At 33.9% G+C, this 20,466-nt stretch overlaps 2 protein-coding genes across 4 annotated transcripts; both read left to right on the forward strand.

The window, feature by feature from the left end:
* The first annotated feature begins 322 nt into the window (after positions 1–322).
* On the forward strand, positions 323–11,159 carry LOC25487934 (coatomer subunit beta'-2). Of its 2 annotated transcripts, none has more exons than XR_003009558.2 (26): positions 323–477; positions 696–716; positions 823–884; positions 1,323–1,377; positions 2,067–2,103; positions 2,261–2,586; positions 2,689–2,820; positions 3,112–3,260; positions 3,565–3,633; positions 3,795–3,945; positions 4,035–4,100; positions 4,865–5,053; positions 5,753–5,893; positions 5,977–6,051; positions 6,171–6,347; positions 6,442–6,533; positions 6,622–6,738; positions 7,165–7,279; positions 7,371–7,442; positions 7,964–8,160; positions 8,250–8,343; positions 9,088–9,194; positions 9,305–9,434; positions 9,584–9,816; positions 10,399–10,464; positions 10,808–11,159. XR_003009558.2 is itself a non-coding variant. In XM_013610084.3 (26 exons), exons 1-25 carry the CDS (start codon positions 475–477, stop codon positions 10,416–10,418), a joined length of 2,754 nt encoding a protein of 917 aa, XP_013465538.1. In that variant the 5' UTR covers positions 323–474; the 3' UTR covers positions 10,419–10,464; positions 10,808–11,159. The 2 variants fall into 2 exon arrangements, 1 of the variants encoding a protein (XP_013465538.1); XM_013610084.3 differs by having other exon boundaries at positions 9,584–9,740.
* Positions 11,160–14,479: 3,320 nt separating this feature from the next.
* LOC25487935 (uncharacterized) lies at positions 14,480–19,762 on the forward strand. Of its 2 annotated transcripts, none has more exons than XM_024777220.2 (6): positions 14,480–14,669; positions 15,041–16,198; positions 17,059–17,647; positions 17,743–17,965; positions 18,604–18,660; positions 19,286–19,762. In XM_024777220.2, exons 2-6 carry the CDS (start codon positions 15,181–15,183, stop codon positions 19,532–19,534), a joined length of 2,136 nt encoding a protein of 711 aa, XP_024632988.1. In that variant the 5' UTR covers positions 14,480–14,669; positions 15,041–15,180; the 3' UTR covers positions 19,535–19,762. The 2 variants fall into 2 exon arrangements, with proteins under 2 accessions (XP_024632988.1, XP_024632986.1); XM_024777218.2 differs by having other exon boundaries at positions 15,078–16,198.
* Positions 19,763–20,466: the final 704 nt, after the last annotated feature.

Consider the following 20,466-nt stretch of genomic DNA (forward strand, 5'->3'; position numbering starts at 1 on the left):
TTTTTTTTTTTTGTGGTGGTCGGGGTTTGAACATATACTTTATATATTGTCCATATCAACTCAGTTAAGTTCATGAAGACAATTTTTTTTTTAAAATAATCGTACAAATATCATTTCATGTTTTTAATATAACAATTCTATATTTGTTTCCATGGTTTTCTACTTCGTTAATTGTTACCAACACTGTTCATCTCAAAACGTTAGATCTATCACACTCACAACACGGATCTCCGTACCCACAATAGTGTACCCCACACAGGAATACAGATCCAGTGGCATTTCCGTAATCTCACTTTAACCAAATCTTTCATAACACTGTGATCTCTCTCTCTCTCTTTCCTACAATATATACAAAAACAAAAATTTCTCTCCCCATTCTCTTCTTCATCACTGAGCTCGCTCTTCCAATTCTTCGCGCTCTGATCTCCAACGATTGATCTTCACAGAGGCTAGTTCAATCTTCAATCTTCAACAATGGTAATCTTCTCATTCGATCTCTTCTTTCTCTCTCTCAATCGCTTCTACATTCCTATAGATCTGATCTCAATTTTCAACCCATTTCATCATTTCTTCTTCCAATTTCTCAAATGCGAGATTCTTGATTCGCTTAGTTAGGTTTTACTATTTTGATTTCAATGAGATCTACTATGAAACCGTGTAATTGACGAGTTTTTTGTTTGTTGCTTGCATTTCAGCCTCTCAGACTCGAAATCAAGGTATGTTTGGTTTCAATTTTGATTTAGTGTTTAATTGATGATGTTAATTTTATGAAATCAAGGTTAGTGTGGATTATGCTGATGTGTTTTTATAATCTTTGATCAGCGTAAGCTTGCGCAGAGATCAGAAAGAGTGAAATGTGTGGATCTACATCCAACTGAACCATGGTAAATAGTGGAATGCTTCACTTTTACCGCGTTATTTAGTTTCTCAAATTAATTTATTAATCTATGATCTACCTGTCAAAACATACTGACATGTCGACCGTAGTAGTAGTTTGACAAAATTTGAGAAAATGACATAATTGAATGCAATCACGTGTGCCATGTTAGCGTTAGATATGGACACATATCAAACACCAAGCACGTCTTCGATCAAAGTGTGGTTTATGATCCGAAGCTAAGTTTATAATTCGGAATATTTGTAATTATTTTCATCATTATATAGTAGATATATCCCAATTGTGTGTGCCTGGGTTCTACTACGATGGTTTATTGAGATTTAGTCACTAATAATTAATAGCGTTGTTTCTTATATGATGCTACTATTGATTTGATTTTTTAATTTAAAATTTAATTACTCAATGTTACCTTTTGTTAATGCAGGATTTTGGCAAGTTTATACTCTGGAACTGTCTGTATCTGGAACTACCAATCTCAGGTATGTGATTGATATAAAATGATGATGATGTATGTTGTTAAAAATGAAATTCACCTAATTGAGAAATGCAATGTATATTGGCACCCAAGTCAGACACGGGTGCTTGTTGATTGATATTTAAACAAGCTACCTTTTGCATGGTGCCTAAATATTATGCGCTGCCAATTCACGATTGGAGGGACCTATTTATTCATGGTTTCCTTCAAATTTCAAGCAGCTATATTATTCATTGAACCTACAAAATTAATTAGTAGCAGAGCTTATGGAGAAAACATTGAACAATATTAACAAGTAAATTTGTAGTTGTTTCATAAATGGGTTATTTTTGGTGATCTTTTATATTGAAGCATTGCTAAAATTATTATTTTATGCTTAAGTAGATGATATTTGGAGTTTTTTCATCAATTGAAATACATAGTTGCCGCAAAATAACCAATGTTCTTTCAGAGTTTCCAAAGAAATGCTAGTAAACAATCTTACGTTACATAAATTTACAGTCTCCGAGTCTGTGTTTTGGGATAGTAAATATTACTTAATTCGTGGATTGGTATTAAGAGATGATAGCATGCGATTCCCGTTTTTTTATTTCAAGTTCTTCTCAAACTTATACTGTAAATGAGGCATCATTATTTTCTATGGAGATTTGCTTGTGTAATCAATCAGCACTAATATTTTTTATGCTATTTCAGACTATGGCCAAATCTTTCGAGGTCACTGAGTTACCAGGTATATGAACCCTTTTTTTTTTATCTCACCATTTGCATGTCTTCCTCTTGCTGCATTGTGCTTGAAATCTCTTGATGTATTTGCTTGAAGGCATATTTTTACTTATATATTCTTACTCTGAAGACCACCGGGGCTCTTTCACAACATGATTTTGCAGTTAGATCAGCGAAGTTTGTTGCACGCAAACAGTGGGTTGTTGCTGGAGCAGATGATATGTTTATTCGTGTATATAATTACAACACAATGGATAAAGTCAAAGTATTTGAAGCACATACAGATTACATTAGATGTGTGGCAGTTCATCCCACCCTTCCTTATGTTCTGTCGTCATCTGATGATATGCTCATAAAGCTTTGGGATTGGGAAAAAGGCTGGATTTGTACCCAGATATTCGAAGGACATTCTCATTATGTTATGCAAGTGACATTTAATCCTAAAGACACAAACACCTTTGCCAGCGCGTCTCTTGATCGCACCATAAAGGTATATTTGTGTTCTTTGTTGCCAGTTGTTTCCTTCTTTTAAATTATTTCTATGCTCATACTCATCGTATAATGCATTGGTGCCCCTGTTATCTTTTTCCAGATTTGGAATCTTGGATCTCCTGATCCCAATTTTACATTGGATGCTCACCAGAAAGGAGTGAATTGCGTTGATTACTTTACAGGCGGTGACAAACCTTATCTAATCACTGGTTCTGACGATCACACTGCAAAGGTTTTGCATAATTTTTTTGTTTTCACCTTTTTCTTGTTTTACATGTTTTCATCAGAACGTATAAAGCCTAAGAACCGTTGGATACAATCAATGGTCAAGATTAAACAAGCTCATTTAATCTGGTGCATTGATTGTGGTCCAACGGTTGTAATTAATAGTAGATACATTCTGTATTTCTGCACACATGCACATATATGTCTCTCTCTCTCTCTCTATATATATATATATATATATATATATATATATATTTGTGCATGAATAGTGATAATATCTACATAACCTATTGAGCAGGTATGGGATTATCAGACCAAAAGTTGTGTCCAGACCCTAGACGGTCACACACACAACGTTTCTGCTGTATGCTTTCATCCTGAACTTCCTATAATCATTACTGGTTCTGAGGACGGTACAGTGCGCATATGGCACTCAACAACTTATAGGTAATTTGAGATGCCTAGATTACCGAGTTGTGAGCTTTATGTTTATTTTATTTAGCATGTTCCTCTTTTTTTATCCTCATCTCTTGCATGAAATCGAACTATTTGCCTGGGGGTTGACTCTTGACCTTTTAAAATGAGGCTAACATTATGATATTTTGGTTGATGCACTGCTTCCTCTTTTTTTTTTTTCGCTGTTGCTGTTGTTACATGAAAGGTTTATTTTGGTTATTGCATTGCCTAGATTTTGGTTTGAAGTTGAGAACTTACCCATTTCAACTTTTTTGGTTGTTCAATCTGTGTGCAGGCTCGAGAATACATTGAACTACGGTCTTGAAAGAGTTTGGGCTATTGGATACTTGAAAAGTTCACGTCGGTGAGTATTTCTGTATAAAATTCTGCAAGTAATATTTTATTCTCATATTTTAGGCCCTTCATAATTTCGAGTGGGAAATAGTGTCCTGAATAATGAATTTTTGTCATCCTCACTCCTCCTTCATTGCATTAATACCAATTACTAATACACCTTTCATGCAGGGTTGTGATTGGATATGACGAAGGAACGATTATGGTCAAACTTGGTAGAGAAGTACCTGTAGCTAGCATGGACAACAGTGGAAAAATTATTTGGGCTAAACATAATGAAATTCAGACAGTCAATATAAAGAGCATAGGAGCAGGTTTGGAGGTATAGGCTCATTTATACCTCTTGCTTGTGATGTATGACAAAATGTGTAAAGCTCTTTTAGTGACACATGCGAGTACTATGCTTTTTAGGTTGCTGATGGAGAAAGGTTACCTTTGGCTGTTAAGGAGCTGGGTACTTGTGATCTTTACCCACAAGTGAGTCGATATCCTCCTCAAAATTATATGCAATATTCTTTTGCATGACTTTTCTATTTTTATCATTTATGCCTCCATTATTCAACCCTTGACAGATTTTAGGAAAGCGGTATATGTACATTATATAGATAGAAATCAGCCATTTTGCTTATTCATCATCACTTTATTATGCAGCATATGACCTGGTTATAGGTTTTATCATGTAATGTTAATCTACATCGAAATTCACAAGTTAATTGCAGTTGCAGGAACCTCTGTTTTTTGTATGACATAGATAATTATTGAAATGTAACTATTTAGAGTAACCAAAGAGAAATGATACTTGTACAACCATTTTATGACAACTTTTGTGACAACCTTCTCTCTCATACTCACATTATGTTTTTACTTTCTTTCTTTATTGCTTTGGTTTCCGTGTCAATACATATTTTCTTTGTAAATTTATGGTTGTCTCAAAAGTTGTCGCACAAATGGTTGTTCAAATAACACACCTCTTTGAAATAAGGGTCGTGATATCTTGTGCCCTAGGGCACAAGTTATCTGAAAATAGAAAATTTGCGTCGAAAAACCAAATTTGAAACTTTTTAGGATATGAATGCGCAGATTTCAATATGTTTCTAAATTTAGTATAATAACTTGTCCATTAGAGCACATGTTAGCATTTCCCCTGAAATAATAGTAACAGCCTTTACTTCTGGTTCAATTTTTAGAGGTATTTGTTTGTTTCATGCGTGGGTGTCTGATTGTTGAGCTACTTTATGCAGAATTTAAAACACAATCCGAATGGAAGGTTCGTTGTTGTATGTGGAGATGGTGAGTATATTATATACACTGCACTGGCATGGAGAAACAGGTCATTTGGTTCAGCGCTAGAGTTTGCATGGTCTACGGATGGAGAATATGCTGTCAGAGAAAGTACATCAAAAATTAAAATTTTCAGCAAAAGTTTCCAGGTTTGCACTTTTGATGAACTTTATTTATCTTTTATCTCGTATCATGTTTAATGAAAATGGTGACGAGAACCAATAAATGGCACCTATGCTCTTGTACTAGATCCTACCATTTTTGTACTGTGTTATGTACTTCCTGGCTGACGAAGTCATGAGAGGAAAAAAATTAAGAGGGGATGAGAGGCAAAGGGAAGATGGAGAAATTAGGCTGTAACAATCTTTGCTGATATGGCAAGGGGTTTGGGAATGGATAGCAGACATTTGGGAGCAACAATAAAATGGAGAGGAGGATCCTAGTGGATTCAGTCATTGAGCAAGGAAATGTGGGCCTTTGGGCAGAGAGGAATCAGTCTCCACGAAAGTGCTGCTGGATCTCTATCATTCTTTTTCTATTTCTACTCTCTTTTCCATAGCTGTATATAGTCAGAGTAATTTTATTAAATTATTGCTCTATTTGTTGGTCATATAACACTGTTTATGACAAGGAGCATGAATATGTGAACTTAGCTATTAATTTTCCTTAAGGAAATCTCTATGTCTGTAGAATATGCCCCCATTACATTTCATTTGTCTTTATTGCCTGGCTTGGTTCTCACTCTTGACAGTGCACAAATTTTTTATTCTGATTGTTATAACTCTTCTTGTAATCAGAAACATGCTATAGGTAAGGTTTAATAGGAGTTTAAATAATTGGTATTTCAGGAAAAGAAGAGTGTACGACCAACATTTTCGGCCGAACGGATATTTGGCGGCACTTTACTGGCAATATGTTCGAATGATTTCATCTGCTTTTATGATTGGGCTGAATGCAGGTTGATTTACCGCATTGATGTCAATGTGAAAGTAAGTGCTTTGATTAGGTGACATCTAGTTCTACTTTTTCTCTCTTCTTTTTCAGTGTTTGATTTAATTTGTTAATGTGTCAGAACCTCTACTGGGCTGATAGTGGCGATCTAGTAACAATTGCTAGCGATACATCATTCTACATCCTGAAGTACAACGTGAGGATTCTTGAGAACTTGATCATTTTCTTATAGTTTTTGGCCTGTTTTTGCTGAGTAGATATTTGATTGATCATTACTGAATGAGCTTGTAATCATTTTGATTTCCACTGGTGCAGCGTGATGTAGTTGCATCCCATATAGATAGTGGAAGACCAGTAGACGAGGAAGGTGTTGAAGATGCTTTTGAGCTCCTTCATGAAATGAATGAACGTGTAAGGACGGGTATCTGGGTTGGGGATTGCTTTATCTACAACAATTCCTCTTGGAGACTTAATTACTGTGTTGGCGGAGAGGTATTAACTTGTATTCCTTCTTTGGGAAAATATGCATCTTTTTTTAGTACCGGAGGAGTCATATGAAATCTATTGTTTAATATTATGAATTTAGGTAACTACAATGTTCCATTTGGACCGCCCTATGTACTTGTTGGGATATCTTGCAAACCAAAGTCGAGTGTTTTTGATTGACAAAGAATTTAAGTAAGTGGACTGTTTGTTTCAATTAATTAAAATACCCAGTTGCAGTATTCTGAACTATTTATTTATTTTTATTGATTGTTTCTTTTAGTGTTGTGGGATACACACTGCTTTTGAGCTTGATTGAGTACAAGACACTTGTGATGCGTGGTGATTTGGAAAGTGCCAACGAAGTTCTACCATCAATTCCCAAAGAGCATCATAACAGGTAGGAATTCATATTATACTATAGGATAATAATTAATTTCTTTTCATCGTGCAGAAATATGATTATTCTGTAGTAGAAAATGCTTTTGGCAACACACTTGGACTTCATAAAGTTCTCAATATCTAGATAATGTTCATGTATAAGTATTAGTAAATGTCATTCCCCTCTATTTCTATTTTTCTCCAAGTAAGTGTGGTTACTAGATTTCAACCTGCTGGGGAATGGAAGTTTATCTTTTGTAGCTGACCAAAGAATCTTCCATACATATATATTTTGCACTTGCACATAGATTTGCCTGTTGCTTTGGTTTAGAATCTTGTTCTCTTGACCATCTAGTGTTTATTCGAACTTCCGAGTTCAGTTTCAGATCTACAGTTTGGCCATATGTTATCAGCATCATAATTGAAATACTTGATTTTATGACAGTGTTGCTCGATTTCTGGAATCACGGGGGATGATAGAGGATGCTCTTGAAGTAGCTACAGACCCTGACTACAGATTTGATCTAGCAATACAGCTTGGTAGATTAGAAGTTGCAAAGGTATGTTCATGTAATGTCTGTTGGTAGATTTAGCTTCAGCAGTAAAAGTTGTTAACTTAGGTATCTAATATCTTCATCTCTTTCCTTACAGGGAATTGCGATAGAAGTGCAGAGTGAGTCTAAATGGAAGCAGTTGGGAGAATTAGCTATGTCTTCTGGAAAGGTGTATTTTTATATGATTTAAATCTTCAACTTTAGTAATTTATCCAACACTTATGCTTGATTTCTTTCCTAAATGTCCGTGTCCTAATATGTATTGAAGTGAGTGCCTTGATGATGTACTGCTGAACATGATCACGTGCATTGTGTGCACGACAAATACAGTCCTTATGGGGACTCTGAGATGCAAAAGACTACAAATGTTTAGTTATGACCAAGTTAAGATTTGTTTTGTTGCATGTTAGAATTTTTAGTTAGGAGCATGTTAGATTCTGAGATGTACTACTGCTGAACATGATCATGTGCATTGTAGTACACCTGATGGATAATAGTCCTTATTGTTGCATGTTAGAAGTTCAGGTCAGGAGCATGTTAGACTCCGATGCTTGTGTATAATTAGGATGTTAAATGTTTTATTTGTCAAAATTAGTAGTAATTCTGTAAATTAGTCTGGTGATACCTAATCATAATTCTTGTTGGGTATCTCTTGTCCTGGTGTAGCTCACTGTATTTTCCATGTTGCAGTTGCAAATGGCTGAGGAATGTTTGAATCATGCAATGGATTTGAGCGGGTTGTTGCTGCTATATTCTTCATTTGGAGATGCTGAAGGAATTTCAAAACTTGCAACCCTTGCTAAGGAGCAAGGGAAGAACAATGTTGCATTTCTTTGCTTATTTATGTTGGGTAAACTCGAAGACTGCCTTCAACTATTGATAGAAAGGTAATCTTCTAGAATTCTGACATTGCTGGTAGGGCGGGTGGATTCACCAGACTGGAATTATATTTATAGCCAAGTTGTGCTTTTTGCAGCAATCGAATTCCAGAGGCAGCTTTAATGGCTCGATCTTATCTCCCAAGTAAGGTCCCAGAGATAGTGGCAATTTGGCGTAAAGATCTAAATAAGGTAATGTCCTGGTTCAGGTATAGAGTATTTTGGATTCAATAATCTTTTTTATGTAAAAGTTTCAAGTCATCTAAATACATTCCCCATAATATATGGGTAGAAAATATGCATTCCAATGTTTGTTACTAAGTTACGAAATTTTTCTTGTGTATAAAAGGTTTCCTGGAACGAAATAACTTCCACATCCCATGATTTTATTCTCGAAGGAAGGTTTGGAAAAAAATTCCTGTGAGATCGGAATGAAATATATGTGTAACTGTATCTATACCACACTCCTACAACCAAGTCCCGGGAGTGTTACACACGTTAGCCAAACACTTCAAAAAATAAAATAGAACCCCAAGAATAGGATTCCCAACATTATATTCTAGTGAGTTATTCCCGGGAACAAATTTAACTTGAAACAACATCCCCTTACAGTTCCAAAAAAACTGCACACTCCTCCATTGGAAAAACCCAAAGAATCGATATAACATTCAATCATATTTGATTTCAATATTTAATTGTAAAATAAATTGGTTTCAATATTTAATTATGAAATAAATAAAATAGATACACATTCAATTATATTTGGTTTCAATATTTTATCATACATTAAATTGTTGTCAAGAGCCGAGAACCTCTGAATTTTTTTTTTGTTTTTTTATAAAAAAAAAAAAACTGACTAGATATTCAATTGTCTTCTTTGGTTAGTCTTATCAGGTTGATAAATTGCTGTGGATTAAATAGAGTTTTTGAGTGCAGGTTAATCCAAAAGCTGCTGAATCATTGGCTGATCCGGAGGAATATCCAAATTTGTTTGAAGATTGGCAAGTTGCACTTGCTGTTGAATCTAAAGCTGCAGAAACAAGGTCAGTGTGGAGAACACTTATTTTCTTGCATGTATCTTGCAGCTTTGACTGTTTTTGTGTTGGTGTTCTAATAATGTTTACTTACTTTAATTTTGATATTTCTGTTTTAGGAATGTTTACCCTCCAGCAGAGCAGTATATCAACCATGCTGACAAATCACATGTTACCCTTGTCGAAGCTTTCAGAAACATGCAGATTGAAGAGGAGGAGCCTCTTGAGAATGGAGACTCTAATCATGAGGTATACTAAATATACAGAAACATCAGAAACAAAAGGTTTCAAGAAATTCTAATTGACAACATAATATCGTATTTTGCTTTTATGGTACACTGTAAATTGTTTGTCAGTGGTATTAGACTGTTGGTTTATTTTGTTGTCCTTTGTTGCAGTTGACTGAACAAAATGAAGAACACTATACGGAAGAAGAACACTACACGGAGGAACAAAATGGAGAGGAAGGAAGCCAAGAAGAGGCAGTTGTCGTGGATGCCGAATCAACAGATGGTGCAGTACTCGTAAACGGCAACGAGGCTGACGAAGAGTGGGGTACGAATAATGAAGGAGCCCCGTCAGCCTAAAAGCAATTGGTTGGGGTGGTGTGAAAATCAAAATTTTGTCTCTGGTGATTAATTGATTCTGAAGTGCCATTTCTAACTCCCATATGACAACTGCCTGTTTTCACTATAACTACTTATACCACCCGAGTCTTGACAATTCTAATTGCTTTCAATTTTTACTATATTGGATGTCTACTGCAATTAGGCTGTATATTTAGGGAATGTGGGAGGAAATTTTCAAATAAAGTCCACTGTCAATGATGATTAATTGACTAAATCTCATAACTACATTTTCCTCGTGATTTTAACAACCATTTGGGCTTGGGAGTTTGTACCGTTTTCTTACTTATTGCACCACTCAACTCTAATTTAATAACAAAACGGTTTTTTGTAACATCTTGTTCTTGCATAATATAGTTGAGGTCAATATCACCAATGATTTCTGATATATCCCTCCTGCTTTCTGAATGCACATTTGACAGTCCTTTTATTTTTAAGATAATTACTTGCTGAAATTGTTGCTAGACTATGTACCTTTACCATATTGTTGACTCCAATTTTGAAGCCTCCCCAATAACCCAACCTGTTTTCTTTTAGTTTTGATTTTGTTAAGTTATTATTCCTAAAATATTCTTATTTGTTGACAGTGCTTGCACCACATCACTAGGTCCCATCAAGACAGTTGGTTCCAGCTTCTGGAATATTTATCTGAGGTTTGGCTTACTTTTCCATATTGTATTTGCTTCATCATATTGGGCTTGCATCACATTTTTACTGAACCAAAATGTGAAAATCAGTAGTCAGATTGTTTGGACAATTTTGCTAATAAAATGCAGATTGAGGTCATCAATGTGTGTGTAACCAAATAAGTTTTTGTTTTCATATGATTTTATTATCATATGCAGATAAACTATTTGTTGATAGTGTTGTTTGTTGAAGACCATATCTGAGTTGGAGTTCGTCTACATTGCATGTTTTTGTATGGTTTACAAGACAAGCGTGGTAATTTATTAGTGTGTTAATGGTTTGATTTGCTTTTAATATATAAAAATGCAGGTTTCCTCAAGAAGCCATGAATGGATTATGCGGACTGGTTGTTTCTGTTTCCTTGGTGTTGTGGTTTTATAGTGCTCTGAATTTTGTCATTGCCTGCGGCATAACAATATCCTTAGGTTGGTTACAATTTACTAGAGTTTATAGCACATTTTTTTGGGGATATTACCTCAATATATTCGTGCCATTGTGAATGTAGAAAAGTTGAACTAGAGATGGGTGCCTGTTTAAGTTTTAGGTAGTTTTTTTTCTTGGCCATGTTTTATTTACATATATATTTTATTTGATTGTAAACTTGGATGTTTGATAGAGAAAATAATGATCCTTCTCGAGGGTTACTTCTGTTTACATGTTATACCAAGTTCTTCAAATTTTTGCTGTTTTCTGGTGTGTTCATAGTAAGAATAGTATTTACATTTTGAGGAATGTTATTTGAAAACTAAAAATTGGCAATTTATTTGACACTATAGAAATACATCATTTATAACTATTGATTTGACTCTTAAGAAAGAGAAAAAACTTGTAAAAGAAAATTGCATCAATACCGTATATAAATATGTTCTTGGACAACAAAATAGTTGCCAAACTAACAATTCTTACATTTTTTGTCCTTTGTTCTATGTTAATTGTGTGTTTTCATGTATTGATATCCATTGAAATTCAAATTTCATCCCAACCACTGACGGAAAGTATTTTCTACAAATCTGGAAATTATTGATTTCGTATGTGTAGAAATAAGCAATCATGGAAAGTTGTTTTCGGATTTGTCACTTTGAAAGATGTCCGATAAGTTGGTTTCTTAAAAATAAACTACATTGACGATGGAAAACAACGTTGATTTGTAGAGAAAATGAAATGGTACCTGCCAAACGATTGAAGAGAATGACCGAAATCAATATGAACGTTGGTCGTCGGTAACAAGAAAAGGATTACCATAAGGTTGTGTTGTGATGAAAGAAGGGGAGATACAATGATAAAGAGAGGGGAGAATGGTGACAAAAAAATAGAGAATTAGATAAGACCTAAAAAGACGCTCACATATAAAAAAAAAAAAAGTGAGTTAGGGGAGTTCGGCAATGGGGTGAGATGGGACAGGTTTCGCCTTTCCCATCCCAATCCCCTACTTCCATATACTTACCCGTTACCCTACTCATATCCGACGGGGATGAAAAATTGAATCTCATCCCCGTCCCCAATGGGTTCGGGTATTCCCACCACATTCCCGTCCCCGCAGTGAATCAATAATTTTAAGATAAAAAGAGTTTTTTTAAGCTTCAATGGTAATGTTGTAATGCATTATCCAACAATTTACGTTCATTTTAAAATTTTGTTACCGAATAATTCGGTTGCTTCTTTAACTATCCGTAAAAGTTCTTATATCATGACAATTATCAAACCAAATAACATAGCATATCATTATCAACCTCCTTAAAAAATATATATATATATGTATATGACCTTTCTACATTCGGGTAGGGTTTGGGTATGGGTTCGGGGGTGGGTACATATATCCCCATTACCCGTCCCGTACCGGTATTTTGAAATCAGGGAAAATCCAAACTCGTACCCAAACCCAGTCAAATTGGAAAAAACTCGTCAAATCGGGGTTGGTTTGGGATGGTACCCATAGACATGGTTTTGTTGCCATGCCTACTTATATCTCTACTCTTTCAAAAAAATGTTAATCAATATTCATTCCTTTGTTTGAATTTGAACTCAAGACTTCAAACTTCTTATCCCTTAACTCTATTAACAAACAACTTGAGCTATATATGTATATTGTGTTGTAGTTTAAGTCAATAAAGACGTCATTTGATGTCATTTGTGTATTTTTCATGTGCATGTTAGTGTACAAAAATTCACATACCTGGCGTTGTTGTGACTTTTTAGATAAGAGTAGTAGCCTCTCATGTGTAATGTGTAGTTCTCAATTGGTCGCACTAATAGTTTACAATGCATTATTAAATTGGTCGCACTAATAGTTTAAATTGGTCGCACTAATAGTTTACAATGCATTATTTATTTTTTTGAAATATAATGAAAGAAGTTGAATAAAGTCTGCAATGATTAATGAAACTCACATTTATGCACATGTGTGTTTGTGAGAGAGAGGGGATGGAGGGAGGGCTTATCGAAACATTATACCTTTTTTTGGACAAACAAATGATCGAAACATTATACCTGAATAACAATCCTTCTTTTTTTTCTTTTTTTCAAACGAGAGTAGCTAATAAACTTTACATACTATTAGGCAAAAGTGCAAAACATCTCTAATCTTCCATTGGAGTGTGGAGATGCCCTAAAGAATGAACTAATTAATTAGAGAAATGATATTTGTACAATCATTTTTTAATAACGTTCTCTCTCATACTTAAAGCATTTTTAATGGGAGGTCCTTACTTAACAATGACCATTCCCCGTTAAGGACCCTTCATTGGAGAGAAAAAAAATGAGTACCCATAAAAGAACGGGTAACCATATAAGAATCATCTCTCCCATAAGCAACTAACGGTCCCACATTTAAAAGAAATAATAAAATATGTATTATGTGGTCCGCTGACAAAAGAAGTAATATTTTAATAATTGATAGTTATTTTGATTTAAAAATGATAATTAATAGTTGTTTTAAATATTATTTTATCTATTTGTCATCATTTAAAATAAAATGTAATTCATGTAAATTATTATTGTTATTTTTTAACGAAGGAATCGAAAATTTGTAATGATAATTTTTCCATTTTCAAATTATTAGCAAATGTAGCATAAATTTAAGTTCATACGAATAAATAAAAATTTTATAATTTAATTTTTTTTTAAGGATTACAATTAAATATTATGAGCTAATTTATAATTTAATAATTTTTTTTTTGATTAATGACGTAAAGTTAGTGGGATCTATTTAAGTACTTTTCATTGGAGTCCTTATTAGTGTACTCCCAATTGGAGTCATTGAGTCCTTAATAAGTACTTTTATTAAAATATTATAAATAAATGATGTGTAATGTGGGGTCCATTTAAGGAGTTCTTGTTAAAGAACTACCATTGTGGATGCTCTTACATTATCTTCTTATTCTCTCCCCCCCATTTTCTCTCTATTATTTTTGACCAATCAATTGAGAGAAAACCAAAGTTGTCACAGAAGTTGTACCAAAAAGTTGTACAAATATCACTACTCAATTAATTAGCTTAGGTTATATTGTAAGAGTAATTATATTTGAACAACCATTTGATGATAACTTTTGTGACAACCTACTTTTTCTCTCTTTTAATTGGTCAAAAACAATAAAAAGAGAGATAAATGAAGAAAGAGAATAAGAACATAATATGAGTATGAGAGAGAAAGTTGTACAAAAGTTGTCAAAATGATGTACAATATCATTTTTCATATCGTAAGGATAGTATTTACACGACAACACATCAATTAATCCGTTATTAACCGGTACCCAAGAAAGGAAAAGATAAAAATAGAAGAAGGCCACAAAAAAGGGAAACTCAAAAATAGTAATCAATGAGACAAAGATCAAACAACAATTGAGACCCTTGGATTGATCAAAAGGTGACAGAATGTTTGAATTAAGAAAGACCCACCGACGGTACAGTCAATATTTCATGCGTTGTTTATTTATTACAGTGTCAGTGTAAAAGAAAGAAAGAAATTGAGAAATATATCACACGTGTAACAAGCACGTGCTATCATTCAATTTGTCTCAGTCTTCTCTTAGAACCATGTTTCTCTCTCACTCTCACACTGACAGTGTCAACTTCTTCTTCTTCTTCTTCACTGAACTTTGCATCCAACTCAGTTATCACAAGTTCTCACAGTGCTGAACTCAACTTCAAGAATCAATCACAGATCTAATTCAATGTAATGCTTCCATTTCTTTGCCTAAGATTGAGATTTTTGCATATTAATAATCAAATTGCTTAGTTTCTTTATTTGCTTGCATGATCTTTTACTACTTGGTTGCTAAAATTTAATTAGTTCCTTTTTGATCAAGCAATAGATTATTGATTTAAAGAATAGAAACAATCTTGAAACACTGATTAAACTGTTCTATGATTAGCAAGAAAACAAATTTTGGTGTTAAGAAGGATACCCACATGGATTAACTTGCTAAAGTTTTAATTTTTAATTAAACTGTTGTATGAATAACAAGAAAAGAAATTTCGATGTTATGAAGATAGCCCACATGGATTAACTTGCTAAAGTTTTTTTTTTTTTTTAATTACTTGAAGGGTTATGATTGAGAAATTAATAGTTCTTTGATATCAGAAAACTGTTCAAGATTGAAGCATTGCAGGACTATTTTTTGGTGAATTTGGGGAAAGGAATGTGTATTTCTAAAAGGGTCAAGCTTATTAGTGATATATGAATCATGATTGTTGAGGAAAGGAATATAATGGAGGAAAGCAGCAATAGAGGTGAATTTCAGGCTAGTTTAGCGAAACTATCTTCATTAAGGTCAGGTGGAAGTTTTAAATCAACATTATCAGGAAGATCATCTCCACGAAATAATTCTCCTTCGTTTCGAAGACTAAACTCTAATCGAACACCGAGGAAAGAAGGAAGAACTCTTGGTGGTTTTCTGTTGTTTCGGAGCAATCGTGTGTTGTTGTGGCTGCTTCTAATTACCCTCTGGGCTTATCTTGGAATTTTTTTTCAGTCCAGGTGGGCACATATTGATAAGAAGGAGGAATTTTCTGGCTTTGGAACCGGGCCAAGAAATACTGGCGTAGATGCTGATCCAAGTCTTCGCCGTGATTTGATTGCTAGTGATGATTCCTTGTCTGTTAATAATGAGACGGTTAGAAATAAAGGAGGGATTGGTAGAACAATAAATGTAGCCTTGGCGAAGAAGGAAAGTGATGATGAGGTTCCTTCTCGTCGTAAAGCAAGCCCAAAGAAGAAGAGCAGGAGATCTTCGAAAGGTAAAGCTCGTGGTAAGAAAAAACCACCAATAGTGGAAATTAAGAACAATGATATAGAAGAGCAGGAACCAGAAATTCCTCAAACCAATAGTACGTATGGATTACTTGTTGGTCCATTTGGCTCAACAGAAGATAGGATTTTGGAATGGAGTCCTCAAAAACGTTCCGGGACATGTAATAGGAAGGGGGACTTTGCACGCCTTGTTTGGTCCAGAAGATTTATCTTGATATTCCACGAGCTTTCCATGACCGGAGCTCCACTCTCAATGTTGGAATTGGCAACAGAGCTTTTGAGCTGTGGTGCCACTATTTCGGCTGTTGCACTTAGCAGGAAAGGTGGTTTGATGTCAGAGCTTTCTAGAAGACGGATCAAGGTGCTTGAGGACAAAGCAGATCAAAGCTTCAAAACTGCAATGAAGGCTGATCTTGTAATTGCTGGTTCAGCTGTATGTGCATCATGGATTGGTATGAACAGATTTGTTGTTTTTAGTGTTAGAAAGTCAAATTTTAATAACTCAACATATAAATGCTTTTCAATTCCATCTTTTCCTTCCTCTACTTTCGTAGTTTAGACTAAACAAATACTTCTTCAACCTCAAGGTGCCAAATTAATATGCAACATTGAAATTGATCTTGAGCTGTCAGCCAGAAAGATATGCCTGTTAGTTTATGCTCATTGAAATTGTAGCTACCACAAAAGGAAATATTAAAATAACTTAATATGCTTAGGACGACCTAGTCTTTTGAACAGACATTGCAACTTGTAAAAGGCTTAATTCCACATTATCATACTAGCTCTATAACTATTGGTTTAGGACTTTTACCACAAAAGCATATGCCATACTTCAAAACTCGAGTGTCTCGTTAATTAAATGGCACTAACTTTGGATCCTCCACATACCTATATCCTGCAGATAGGCACAAACTCCTTACCTTTTAATCATTCAAACCATTAGAAATGAATGAGTTTAATCATACATATAAGTATGCATATTACATAGTTCACGTAACCTTATACCATTTTCTAGTTTTAAACCTTTATATATATCGTGGTAGATTCATAACTGTTGATTATAATTGTAATTGTAATTATCATTAATTCTTTCCTTTATTGTTTGGTATTGTGTCCATGGATTGTTTAGCTGTTACTGATTTTGCTTCTAATACAGAGGAATTCCAATTATATTTCTCTTGTAAATGTAGTTGTGTCGATTCATTGTAAAGTAATCATTTTCAGATTATTCAAGTATAATTTGTCAGTATGAGTTTGTAATTCCTCTTCTATACGTCTTAATAAAAAAACTTTTCTTTTCTTATGTCTCCAGAACAATATATTGAACGTTTTCCTGCTGGTGCGAGCCAAGTTGCTTGGTGGGTCATGGAAAACCGTAGAGAGTACTTTGACCGTTCAAAGGGTGTCTTGCACAGAGTAAAGATGTTGGTTTTTCTTTCGGAATCACAATCTAAACAATGGCAAAAATGGTGTGAAGAAGAAAACATAAAATTGAGATACCAACCTGCAATTGTTCCTTTGTCTGTTAATGATGAACTGGCATTTGTAGCCGGCATTCCTTCTACACTTAACACTCCGTCCTTTAGTACTGATAAAATGATTGAGAAAAGGCAGTTGTTGCGAGAATCGGTCCGAAAAGAAATGGGATTAACTGACAATGATATGCTTGTAATATCTCTAAGTAGCATCAACCCCGGAAAGGGCCAGCTATTGCTTCTTGAATCAGCAAGCTCAGTAGTAGAACACGAACAATTGCAAGATGATAAGAAAATGAAAAAATTATCAAATATAAAGGAAGGCTTGTCTACACGGACTAGACGACATCGGATGAGAAAATTGTTACCATTGTTGAAAGACGGCAAAGTAGCTCTGAAGGATACCTCAAACAATTCTTTAAGCAGGTTACATTAAACTGGAAATAAATTATGTAACTTATGGTTTTGTGGTATCTATTTTTTATTTATTGCACTAATTATGTGAACTTTGACAAACACAGAAGGAAGCAATTGTTGGCTAATAACAAAGCAACAATGCAGCAATCTCTCAAAGTTCTCATTGGCTCTGTTGGATCCAAAAGTAACAAGGTGGATTATGTTAAAAGCCTCCTAAGTTTCTTAGAACAGCATCCAAACACTTCGAAATCAGTTTTGTGGACTCCAGCCACAACACAGGTTGCCTCATTATACTCTGCAGCAGATGTTTATGCCATAAACTCTCAGGTAGGTTGTGTTTTTTTTATTATTTATAAAGTAATAGACTAATAGTTATAATGTTTATTCATTCATATAGATATATGTAATAACGCTTTTATATAGGTATTAATTTGTTTCCTAATTATGAGTATGTGCATCCACTTATGAATCTACTTTGCCCTGACATTCACACATAGCTCCAAGCAAAGATATTTTAAATGACAAAATTGTTCAATCATGTTGGAAATATTATGTTGTGCTATCAGTTGAGAACTTGAAACTAACAAAATATAATATTTTACTTTTTCTAATCTCATGATCTTATCTTGAAGACTTGAAGTTTTTACCTTGGTTCTTTTTTTAGAATACCTTCTTGTCTTTATGTTCCCTTTAAAATTTTGAATTCGCATCTAGCATATTCAGTGTTCTTTATCAGTAAAGGATAAGATTTACTGGTAATTAATGAATTTATTGGAAATAGTATTGAATGGAAGTTTCGGCATTGTTTTACGTTGAAAATTAAAAAATATTTCATTATTTTACAACTTCACATAATTGCTGAGACTACAAATTCCAGCTGTTACCTACATTTAGAGCTATTACTTTAGTTACGAAAATATCCTCCAAAATGGGAAACTGTTGCTAACTAACAAGATGGTGAACAGGGACTTGGAGAGACATTTGGACGGGTGACTATAGAAGCAATGGCATTTGGTCTTCCGGTATGACTGCTAGTTTGCTTTCCTCTTGTTTACTCTTGTTTATCTTATGCAATTACTTATTTTATTTGAGTGTCACACTTGGGCTCTATTTAGATAGACAATTTAGTTAAGCACTTATCATATAGACACTTATGCATAAGCTACTTCTATAACGAAAGATAAAATTAAACTATTTGTAAACTGTTTTCGTAAGTTATAAAGGAAAGCTTGTGGTAATAAGTTGAAAACAGCCGATGAGCATGTCATAAGCTATCATAAGTTCTTCCAAACAGTCTCACAAGTTCCAATGTTAGCAGATAAACTCAAATGATCCAAATCAAACAGGCCTTTGATCCTTTTGATAATTGTTACTGAAGAAACACACACACGTTATTTATACCAGCCTAAGACCGAAAGAAAGGTGCATTGCCTTCTGATAGTGGTTGCCTCTAAATATACAGATTTTGTTTGTGATTTGTGTATTGCCAGTTCTTCTCAAACTAGGAAAAATGCTCCTAGGTTTATTTATGTTTTGATACTATATAAGTGTTCAAAATAATAGTTTTTATATATATAAAAATACTCAATCCTGAATGTAAATGAATGAGTGATAATAGTTGTGTTTCAATTAATCTTATGGGAGCAGGTTCTCGGAACAGATTCTGGGGGAACGAAGGAGATAGTTGAGAACAATGTTACAGGTCTTCTTCATCCAATTGGACGTGCAGCGGGGAACGATGTCCTTGCACAGAATCTTCTGTATTTACTTAAAAACCAGTTGGCAAGGAAGCAAATGGGGATAGAAGGCAGGAAAAAGGTGGAGAGGATGTATTTGAAGCAACACATGTATAAGAAATTTGTTGAGGTTATTGTTAGGTGCATGAGAAGCAAATAAACCCTTGCAATACTCTCATTCGTTTTTTTTCTTTTTCAATTAAATTTACTCATTCACAAAATACATAATTTAGTGACTGCTGGTTGTCATAGTTGTGCCAATTTATGACTAGCTAGCTCTCCTCTATTTTCTTTTATCAGAGGAAATGAATGTCATTATGCATTTCTAAGAAGCAATATTCATTAGTGTTTGAGTACAACAAATCAATTTACTCAACAGAGTACCAAAGTATCAATAGTTTTTTCCCCTTAAAACTGTTAGTTAGTAGTATTGCTTGAAATGGTGGATACTTTACAAAATGCATGTAAAATATTAAATTAAAAATTTTAATTTTTTTTAAGTGATTAAATTAAAAATTATTGATATGTTGGAAGTTATTCCATTAATAATAAAAAAACTATTTAGTATTTCAATAAATATTTCCAAATATTATATTATGTTTAATGCTTTGGTCAAAGAAATTTAAATATCGATTAAAGAAATGGGTTTGTCTATTGCACGTGTTAGACAAACCCTAAAGAAATTAAGGAATAAAAAAAAAAAAAAGAAAAAAAGTCTTGCTAACTGGTGCCTCCCTGGGCACTGCTTAAGGAATCCTCAAATGGAAAATTTGCCTTGAAAATGTAAGTTTTTACTTTTAATGAAGTAATAATCACACTACTTTTTTGTACAAAGTTACTTGTTTTGGTTCCGTAACCGGTGTGCTTGGGGCATCGATTAGCATTCTCCTGAAGAAAAAAAAAAAGTCTCTCGTTGAGTTGAGTAGTTAATTAATGAAAAGAGAAAATAATATTGATTTAATTTAGTTTAATATAAAAATATTAAATCATTTAATTCAAATTAAATTAATAAAAGAATTTAAAATTCTTTGATAAATTTTCCATTACGGTGCCTTTTTTTTTTTTTTTGGATAAAATCTGCCTCTTTGCTGT

This window comes from Medicago truncatula, chromosome 2 (genome assembly GCF_003473485.1).
Source record: "Medicago truncatula cultivar Jemalong A17 chromosome 2, MtrunA17r5.0-ANR, whole genome shotgun sequence".
In the NCBI taxonomy this organism is placed as follows: Eukaryota; Viridiplantae; Streptophyta; class Magnoliopsida; order Fabales; family Fabaceae; genus Medicago; species Medicago truncatula.